Here is a 10,923-nt window from a genome sequence, read left to right on the forward strand (position 1 = left end):
GACACAAAATGTAAAAGGACTGTGCTGAAGTCTGCTTTACAGGTTGGTCTAAAAATATTGGATATTGAAAGAAACAGATTTGGAACAAAAAGAAATGTTGGCATATGACATTTCATTGATCTAGATCTCTGCTACATAGAGATGATAGAAGAAAATACTGATGAACATTTTGTTTAGAATATGGCTTTTACCTAAGTAAATGTCTTCTACTGCCCCATTCTCCACAAACATAGGAACCCTACACTTTCCTAGACTTGCCAGAATCCTAAGTTCCCCTAATCAGGCAACCTCACCAATATCATAGCAGTGTCCTTAGCTTCTATCTAGAATTTTGACAGTCAGGAACCAATTCAAAGCCTTTTCTGCATGTGGGTCTAAACTATTTGTAATGTCCTTGCTTCATGCACTGGTTATGCAAGTCAGCATTCTGTTACTATAACACAATACCTAAGATAATTGATTTATAAGGAGAAAACATTTATTTTGGCTCACAGTTTTGGATTGGTCCCATGGCTTGGCCCCATTGCAATGAGCACATGACGAGGGGTGGCAAGAATGTGGCCGAGGAAAGCCGCTGACCTCATGGCCTGGAAGTGGAAGAGAGAGAGGAAAAGATGAGTGTCCCACAATCCATTTCAAGGGCAATTTCCAAATGAACTAAGACTTCCCACTAGACCTTTCTCTTAGCATTTCTACGACCTTCCAATAGCACAAACCTGGGGACCAAGATTTAACACAGGGCCTTTGGGTAACACTTAAGATTCAAACTGTAGCACTGGCCTTGAGGTCTCCCTCAGTTCTGCAGGCACTTTGTTGTCTAGGATGACCTTGATGTGGCCCTGGTGTCTCCCTTTGTCTACAGTCTGAGGAGCAGGGAGTTGGTGGGGTCAGGTGGATGGTGCCCCAGTGAAGGCCATGGCAGGACTCCCCTGGGCAGCAGTGGGCACCACATCAAGGGCCCGAGAGCCTGGCCTCCTCCATCCAGCCCTTTGACGACGTCAACTTTCACAGGTTTTAAAGCCACTCTTCCCTGGGGTCTCCCTTCAGGACCTCCCTGTCCTCAGGAGTGTTCCTGAGGTTCCGCATTGGATCAGCCTTTTAACATTCACCAGGAAATCTCAGTTGTGTGAACATAACGGGGCACTTTCCCAGTTATCTACAATAAGGGATTGTCTTCAATTTTAACAAACTAAATCTTGTACCTTAAACACGTAACCTCACAAGTGATGCTCAGGGTGCCTTGTTGCCCTGGAAACTCACTTGCAGAGATGTGTTCTGAGGTGATGCAAATGAGACCAACTCTGAAGATTTCCTGCCCTTTTGTTGGATGCTCTTTCCTTCCCGTCATCCTCAACTTACTGAAGTTTTCCACTCACTCACTATGAATTCCTAGAGATTCTGAACCCTATCACATCTGTGCCTGCAACCATGTTGTCTAGTACTGTTCCTGATAAGGATTTTGTCCTCTGTGAATTTTAGATTAATAGAATGAAAATTAGGAGATGGTTGAAGGGAAAGAAGAGAGAGTTTGAGCCACAAAACTACACATGGGCTGTTTAACTAAGAGGCTTTGAGGCAGATAAAAACAAAAATCCAGACTCCTGGAGGTACATCTTGATAATAAAAAAATAGAGGGATTGAAATTAGCTTCCAACGATGTACATGATGTACCTGCACTTCCCAATGTTCCTGGGGCAGTCTTCACAGTAGTCAAATGTGGTATATTTATAACTGAGTGCCCTTCAGCCTTCAAGAAGAATGAAATCCTGTCATTTACAAGAGAATAAAGGGGACATGCCCTTGTGTCCCACAAAAGAAGCCAGACAGAAGCAAACACTCATGTGCTCCTATGTGGAGGCCAAAGGAGCCTCAATCTACATACAGAATAGTGGCCCTAGAGGCTGGGAAGGAGGCAGGAGGAGGAGGAGGAGGAGGGAGGCTGGATAACAGGTAGAGGAACACAGGTGAATAGGAAGACCCAGTCCTGGTGTTCCACAGTGAGTGGGGGTGGGTGGGGGCTGCAGTGCACAGATCTTGTCATGTGTTTTATGATGATCTCAAGTGAGGAGCACATACCTGGAATCATAAGGTAATAATGTGGGGAGGGAAATTCCCTTAAGCTGTTTCATTCAGCACACATTGTGTACATGTGCTAAAGACATCACGTTCACCCTATGGATATGTACAATCACTTGTCCATAAATATTAAATTAAGATTTTAAAACTCCACTCAGCCTTTGCCACTTTGTTGGACCATCTGATACACACTGTCTCTGGAGGTTTCTGGTCATTCCTTCACCATGTAGCAGGACCTTATGGTCACCAGGCAATGAGCTTGAGGTCACCGAGGGCAGGCCATGGTCCCAGGCCTCATGTTAAGATGGCTCTATAGAAGCTTTACTAAAGTATAAATTAAGCTCAGAGGAAACAATATCTTCTGATACAGAGTCCTGCTTCTGGGGTTCTCCCCAACAAAGAATCGCTCTGTCTCTGGATGTTGCAGATTTAGGACTACAGCAAACACCATGATATGGTATTTAAAGTCCCCTTGATGATTTTAATGTGATATTCACTGTGTACTCATGAAATTGAGCACATTTTCATGTTCCCAAGTTATTTGTATTTATTCTTTTAGGTCACTGACCCAGGCACATTGACTTTTTTATTGCATTTCAAAATTTGTAATGGTTTTGAAAAAATTTGTATATGTCTATTTTGACTTTTGGGATTTCATTTAATTTAAATTTAATTTATTTTAGGGTGAATTTTATTGTTCATATTTGAGGCTTGAAACCTGATTTTATAGGGCAAATACAAGTAGGTAAATAATTACATATAATGAAGCAAATATTCCAAATATAGAGAAAAATTTCCCCTCCTTTGAAAAAATTTCTTGTCAATTCTTTAAATTTATTTCTAAAATAATTGTTCCAATTCAGTATATATGACAGCAGAGTGCATTTTGACACATTATACATAAATGGAGTATGACTTCTCATTCATCAGGTTTACATGATGTAGAGTAGTAACATAGGTAATATACATGTGTGCACATAGGGAAATAATGTCTGATTTATTCTATTATCTTATCATTTTTGACATGCATAATTTAAAATATTTAATTCAATAATTTTCTTAATTGTGGAAACAGGGTATGGCATTAATTCAATTCATGTATACAGTGTGTAATGATCGTGTCAGGATAGTCAACAAGTCTATGTTCTTAAACAATTTCAGAAACGTGTATTTAACATGTAATAGTTGCATGTAGGTATGGGTACAGTGTGACACTTTAACACTTTTGCACATTAAAAGCTGATAAAATGAAGATAATTAATGCTTACATCTCTTTCTAATGACCTCTGCTCTGGAGACTTTGAGCACCTCTTTTCTAGTTATTCATAAAACGATATAAAACATTACTATGAACATTTCCCCTCCTGTGCTCAATTGAACAACGTGTTCAATAAGGTTTAACTGTTTTATATATAATTATTATAAAATTGGCTTCCTTGATCCTATGGAGAGAACTGGATGTCACCGTGTGAAGGTCAATAAGCCAGGCACAGAGAGACAAGTACTGCAGGATCTCACTCACATGTAGAAGGCACAGAAGTTGCTCTCACAGAAGCACACAGCAGAATGCTGGTTCCCAGAAGCTGGAAAGGGTAAGGGAGCAGGAGGGACAGAGAAGGTTGGCCCCAGGGTACTAAGTTGTAGTCAGGTAGGAGGAATTGGTTCTGCTGTTCTGTCACACAATACGGCCATGATAAGGTCCTGCGTATTTCAAAAATGATGGAATCCAATATCCTATGCAATTAGTGCTTTATAATTATATATATATAATAATTATATTCATTATTTTGCCATAATCATAAAGCATGGAATACAATTGGCTTCAACTTAGTCCCCAGTACCTCTCCTTTCCCTTCCTGCTCCTTCCCCTTTTTTACTTTCCTTTTTTTCTACCAGTCTGGAGTGTGTTCACCACAAAGAAATGATAAATCTTGAGGAGGTAAATATGCTTACCTTGATCTGTTCATTAGTGTATAAAAGTATTGAAACTTCACATGGTGCCCTAAATATATGTGACACTAAAATGGCACCATGAACAATTTAATATCAAGAAAGTTAAACCCCCCAGTGCCCTTTATTCTGAAGTTAATCTGGGTAAATAAGAATAACCTCAGAACAATGTTGTGAGGAATAAATGAAGTGTGTTGAAATACTTTGAGGGTCCACAGAAAGTAGTCATGGTACCAGTTGTGATGCAGAGGTGTGATGCATGAGAGGTATAAAGGGTCAAATCATACAACATGTGTGCCTATGGATTTGTAAATTTCTTAAGAGTTGAGATATCCACCCACACAAATCTACATGTACATACAAAATCATGATTCATTTAGCAATTTGAGAGGATATGAAAAGAGCCAACTTTGAATGAGCATGAAATGAGAAAGGAGCTCAAGTCTTGGTGCTTAAAAGATTCTTATCTCTTTAAACTCATACTCACATCCTAAGGTAAGAGCCATCATTTGGTCCCTCATTAGAAATGTGAGTTATCAGATGCATGACATTGCGGGTATTGTTGGCAAAGTGTGATGAATACTGGAGGTATTGTCTTATGGATTCACATTTTATGCAAAAACTGTTCACTCTTCTGTTAAACAGGGATAGAAAAAATTTCTGGAGAAACCAGAGACTGTCTCCCCAACATCAGTCAGTGTTTTGAGGACATAAGATAACTAACCAGGGCTTTCTTAGTTTCACACATGGAAGAAAACTGTAACTCACAGGAAGGATATGGTGGTAGGGTAGATGGTTTGGACTTTGGGAAGATGGGGCCTGTAGATTAGTGTTAATATGGGCTGATGCACCTGACTCCACTCTGCTCTCAGGAGCATCAATGCAAACTCTTCCTGATTATAGACCAGAGTCCTGCAGGAAAATCAGGTGCTTAAAGTTTGCAGTATAAAAAAGGACATGTGTCTAGTGAGCAGATAGAGAAAGCTGTAGGCTGTGATTTCTCCTGCTCTCCCTGAGTGCACACCCTTGGGACTTATTTATTCTTCAGGATCTTCAAATCTGATATGAGGATCAAAGCTGGACCCTATCCAGTTCTCTTGTGTGGTATCAGAGTCTCACTCTGCACTTTCAACATCCAGGGAAGAACTGATGCATGTGCATGAAGACTCTCCCACCAGAGATGCTACCCAGGTTAGCCTGAGAACCCAACAGACACTGCAGGAAAATACTGAAGAGAATGAAGGCAGGAGCTTTCACCTGAGGTTCTCTGAGAGCCCAACTAGCCTGGCCTGCAGCCCAGAGATGGTGGTGTCCTTTGCCAGCTTAATTAATTTACTAATGGATTTATAAGACACTAAAAGGGTCCCAGAAATCAGCAACAAAGGGTCATTGTTGATCATCAACCTATTGTTTACAGAAGCTCATTTAGAAGATGGATGAGAGGTATGAAGGGTCAAATCAAAGTTAATGTAAGTCTGAGTACCTTTGCAAGGAAGGGGAATGGATCAACACAGAATGAACAGCAGAGGGATGTACCCTGGTGGGAAATCCTTTAAAAAATTACAATGGAGCATATTTCAGCCCACTTTTAATATTTGTAGGAAAGATCCAGATTTAGGATTTTTTTGTAAATAAATCTCTGCATCAGGAACTCTTTATATAGATATATCACAGAATCTTCTTCCACTCTTGGTTTTATCCACATGAAAAATAAATTTACTTAATAAGTGAAAAATAGGTATGCTAAAGAGCTTTATATTATGATTATTTCATAACCTGTAAAGGCAGTGCATTGGAGGGATATTAAATTCTCTATTTCGATATTTAAAACACTTTGCTTTGAATTGGAGAGTATTCTTTTCCATTCTTTTTTTCTTTTCTTTTTTCCTGCATTTTATTCTTTCAGATAGAATTTCACTGATTTTGATGTTGCCACTTGTTAGCTTTTCTTTTCCATGAGCACAGCACCCATGTGGAGATGCATCTGTGGGGAGTGTCTTAAAGCCTACAAATTTTAATATCTTCCAACAAATGAGTGTTTGTTATTGGGTTCCTGCCAGGGCTTTTCATTCTAAAGGATCCTACTCAACAATGTGATATTTCTTCACTTGTGAATCCCCACTTTATCAAAAATGCCAGTGAAAATTCTTCTGTTCTAATAAGTCAATTTTCCAACATATTTCCAAGTTATTTTCATTTCTCTCTTATGTCTCTCTGCCTCTTGATTTTCCACACTTTAACACAGGTGTATCTCCAAATGCCACGTCACCTTTGGCCAGCTGTTGGAAGGTGCTCCTCTTCATCATTTCACTAAAGATCATGTCCAACCTCCACAAGTAAATTTGAATTTATCTTTAGAAAAATCATAACTTTAAATCCTACTTAGCAATTTGTTTTTACATTTTATTCCCAGTACCCTGAGCTGATCACTATATAACATATAAATGTATCAAAATATCACAATATACACAATAAACCTATACCAGTATTATGTGTCTAACAAAATAACACATATAAAAAATTTAAAAAAAAACAACATCAACCAGGAATTGATGTCACATACAAAAAAAAAATGGAATCAAGGAAATGTTCAGTGATAAAGAGATTGAAAGCTATTTATCCTGATTTGATAATTACACAGCACACACATTATTGGATTATCACCTATACACACAGTGAAAAGGCACAATGAAGCTTTGTGAATTTTAAACAGGGAGAAAGAGGGCTGCCATATCTGTTGCGGATCTAGGCAAAACTCAATGATCGGGTGAAAGCAACAGCAACAGGAAGACAGATCTGCTGTTTTCTATTAAAAGTTCCCCAATTTGCTGTAGGTACTTTGGGTATCCCCTGTTGTCAATTGTTGATTTTTGACCTTTGTTCATTTTTTCTAATGTGTATGAATTGTCAGACGCATTGACATGAGGAAGAGGAAGAGTGGGAGGGAGGAGGGGAAGGAGGGAAAGTACTAGGGACTGAATGGGACCAAAAGAGATTCCCTGCATGTGAGATTGTGTCAAAATGACCCCAACAGGGCTGGGGCTGGGGCTGAGGGGCAGAGCGCTTGCCTGGCATCTGTGAGGCACTGGGCTGGATCCTCAGCACCACACAAAAAATAAGGTAATAGAATACAGGTATTGTGTCCACCTACAAATAAAATACTTTCAAAAAATAGCCCCAACAGTATGTATCACTGCAATACAATAATAAAAACATTTAAAAAGTAGGTTAAAAAACAGTCACTACTTTGGTCTTTTAGAAAACATACTTTTATTGTTTATGGTTTTTGCTGGGCACTCATCGAGGATCACTGGGTTTGGAACACTGCCAGGACCAAGGAAAGCTTTTCCAATTGGAGAAGAGACACCTGGGCTTGCAAGGTCCTGTTCCCCTGGATCCACGTCAGCTCTCTCTCTGCCCTCACCTCTTCATTTCTGTCCACCCCTTTGCGTTCTCTCTCCTTATCTCTCACTCCCCATCCTTCTGTATTTCTCTTTCTCCCTCTGTTGACTTCACAGATTTTCATGCTGCTTTGTAAACACAGGGAAGAAGAACAGCATTCTTAAGTGGGTCTGCTCATTTGTTCATGGAAAGTGTGTCGAGTGGACTCTCCAGGTACCCTGTCCACATTCTGTAGGGGAAATATCATCTCAGCTGTGTTGTCAACACTCACATTCTTATCAGTGTGATTGGGGCTGAGAGCCATGGGAAAATCAGGCCTTAAGCCCAGGGTGTGTTGTGTGTTCCTGTGTGTGTGTGTGTGTGTGTGTGTGTGTGTGTGTGTGTGAGTTTATATGCCTCATGGAGGGCTCAGAGAAGGGGTACCTGAGCTTATACATTGCAGGGTGACTCTTAGCAGTTAGAGGTCAGAACTTAACCCTCAGGTGGTAGCAAGGAGGGAATCCTTTTCAATTCACAGAATGTGTTTGCAGCACATTTAAGGAGGTAAGAGGTTCAGGGTGTGGATGAAGGGCTCCCTGTACCTTGGAGCCTCAAATAGCAATGAGGCCAGAACATTCCTCAACATTCTCTGACACCATCTCATCACTCTCCTACTTGATACTTCTGTGGCCAAAGGCTTTCTTTTAAGCCTTGTTTTTCCAAAACAAGCATGTTCCTCAGGAATGATTGTCCCCCCAGTGAAGACCACACCACTGAGGGTGCCTTATGGTTCTTCCCTGCCTTTTTTGTGGACTCTGTTTGGATGCCCCTCTTCCTGCTGGTTTTCCCTGCATTGCAGTAAAAGTACAACTACCTCTCTACTCTTTCTTTTTCCTCTTAGTACCCATCACCATGGGACATTTTAAGTGATTTTAACCACTTTTGCTTATATTCTTTCCCTCTCTTTGGATAATGCAGACATTTTTAACCTCATACAGATTACTGATACAATGCCTGGAAAGGAGTTGGTACTCAATAATTAGTTGTTTCTTTGTATTTAATGACTTAAATATACAACATTATTAGTATAACTTTATATTTCCATGCATTTATAAATTGTGTAATAATTGCGCAAGGGTAATTAGTTAATCACCTGAAACATTTATCATTTCTCTGTGGTGGAACATTGATTCCTCTGCTCTAACTATTTTAAAATATGTAATAAATTATTGTTAATTATAATTCTCTACAGTAGAGTACAACACCAGAAGTCATTCCTCTTCTCTAATTATGTGTTTGCTCGCCTTGAGAAGCTTCTCTCCATCCCTTTGTCCCCACCATGCTCCTCAGCTTCTGGTGACCATCTTGCTCTGCTGAGGTTCTATGACATCAGCTTTTACAGAATCGGCCTATGGATGATGTCTTGCAGCTTTAGTGTTCCTGTACCTGGCTTATTTAAGTTCAAATAATGTCCCCCAGGTTCATCCAGGTTGTCCTCAATGAAAGGATTCAATCTTTTATCATCAGCTGAGTATTATTCCACTGTGAACTATACACGTATTAATGGCCAATAGCCATATAAAAAATGCTTAATGCCAATTATCAGGTAAATGCTAATCATGTCGCCATAGAATAATATCTTATTCCATTTAGAAGGTCTATTATAAAATGTTCAAAGATAACAAGGGCCAGTGAGAATGTGGAGGTAAAAAAACCTCCTTATTCAGAGTTGTTTGTAATGCAAATTAATGAAGCCATTATGGAAAACCATATGGAGGTTCTATAAAAATTTAAATGCAGTTATCACATGATGCAGCAATCACAGTACTGGAATATAGTCAGAGGAAATGGAATGGATGTGGTAGGAGATATCTTTCCTTCCATGTTTACTGATGCCAAGTTAACTGTAGCCAAGGTAACTTTTAACTGTAGCCAAGTTACAGGAACGACCAGAGTGCACATCAGGGGTGCTTCTTTTATACTTCTAAAGGCTCTATTAATTTTCCCTTTAGAATTCTGAAATACATGACTTCCTAGTAAAACTCTGAGAACAGGAATTCATCATCAGAAATGGCACAGAATCCTTTAGGGGAACACAACACATACACGTTCCATAGAAGTTAATTACTTTCCATTCTATGTTTTTTTTTTTCTTTTTGTTTATTGTGGGGCTAATGATGGAATCCTGGGCCTTGCACATGTCAGACAAACACTCCTCCAGTGAGCTACACACCCATTCGTAAAATTTAGTTTCTTTATGGCAAAATATGTATTGTCTCACTTCAATGATGTAATACCCATCTACTGGAAAATTAGTTATGCTCTTTTTCTCATTTCTGTAGTCACATGCGTGTGGAACCAGGGAATGACACTCAATATTTAGAATTCCTTCTTCTGGGACTTGAAGAGGACCCAGAACTGCAGCCCCTCATCTTTGGCCTTTTCCTGTCCATGTACCTGGTCACTGTGCTGGGGAACCTGCTCATCATCCTGGCCACCATCTCAGACTCCCACCTGCACACGCCCATGTACTTCTTCCTCTCCAACCTGTCCTTTGTGGACATCTGCTTCACCTCCACCACCATCCCCAAGATGCTGGTGAACATCCAGACACAGAGCAAGGCCATTTCCTATGCAGGATGCATCACCCAGATTCACTTTTTTGTACTCTTTGCTGGGTTGGATGATTTCCTTTTGACTGTGATGGCCTACGACCGGTATGTGGCCATCTGTCACCCCCTGCACTACATGGTCATCATGAAGTGCAGGCTCTGTGGATTGCTAGTACTGGTATCCTGGCTTGTGAGTTTTTTACATGCAATTTTGCAAAGCTTAATGGTGTTGTGCCTATCCTTCTGCACAGACATGGAAATCCCACATTTTTTCTGTGAACTTAACCAGGTGGTTCACCGTGCCTGCTCTGACACCTTTCTCAATGAGGTGGTGATATATTTTGCTGCTGTCCTGCTAGCTGGTGGCCCCCTCATTGGTATCCTTTACTCTTACTGCAAGATAGTGTCCTCCATCCGTGCAATCTCATCAGCTCAGGGCAAGTACAAAGCCTTCTCCACCTGTGCATCTCACCTCTCTGTGGTCTCCTTATTTTATGGCACAGGCTTTGGTGTGTACCTCAGTTCGGCTGAGACTCAAAACACACACTCTGCTGCAACAGCCTCAGTGATGTACACTGTGGTCACCCCCATGCTGAACCCCTTCATCTACAGTCTGAGGAACAAGGACATCAAGAGGGCTCTGAGAAGACTCTGAGAGAGAAAGATAAAAGTGTCAATTGTTTTGAGACTGAATAAGTGCCCCTGATTGCAGGGCTCAGAGCCTCCAAGTCAGAATGTGGGATTCTTTATCAGATTCTGGAAGCAAAACTTGCTCCTTCTCCTTTAATCTTGCATTTCAATTTCTTTGATTTTGAATTCTGCATCCAATTCCACCGAATCATTATTTTTTTGCACACTCTGATCTCTATGAAATTCAATCCTTTTCATTTGTCATTTCTGAACT

General features: G+C 40.3%; 1 protein-coding gene across 1 annotated transcript; it reads left to right on the forward strand.

Annotated features, from left to right (window-relative positions):
• Positions 1–9,741: 9,741 nt before the first annotated feature.
• LOC308644088 (olfactory receptor 7A17-like) lies at positions 9,742–10,674 on the forward strand (the record flags this gene model as incomplete). Its single annotated transcript, XM_081284782.1, has 1 exon — positions 9,742–10,674. Exon 1 carries the CDS (start codon positions 9,754–9,756, stop codon positions 10,672–10,674), a length of 921 nt encoding a protein of 306 aa, XP_081140908.1. The 5' UTR covers positions 9,742–9,753.
• Positions 10,675–10,923: the final 249 nt, after the last annotated feature.

This window comes from Spermophilus citellus, assembly GCF_964194105.1.
Source record: "Spermophilus citellus genome assembly, chromosome: 3".
NCBI classification, from domain to species: Eukaryota; Metazoa; Chordata; class Mammalia; order Rodentia; family Sciuridae; genus Spermophilus; species Spermophilus citellus.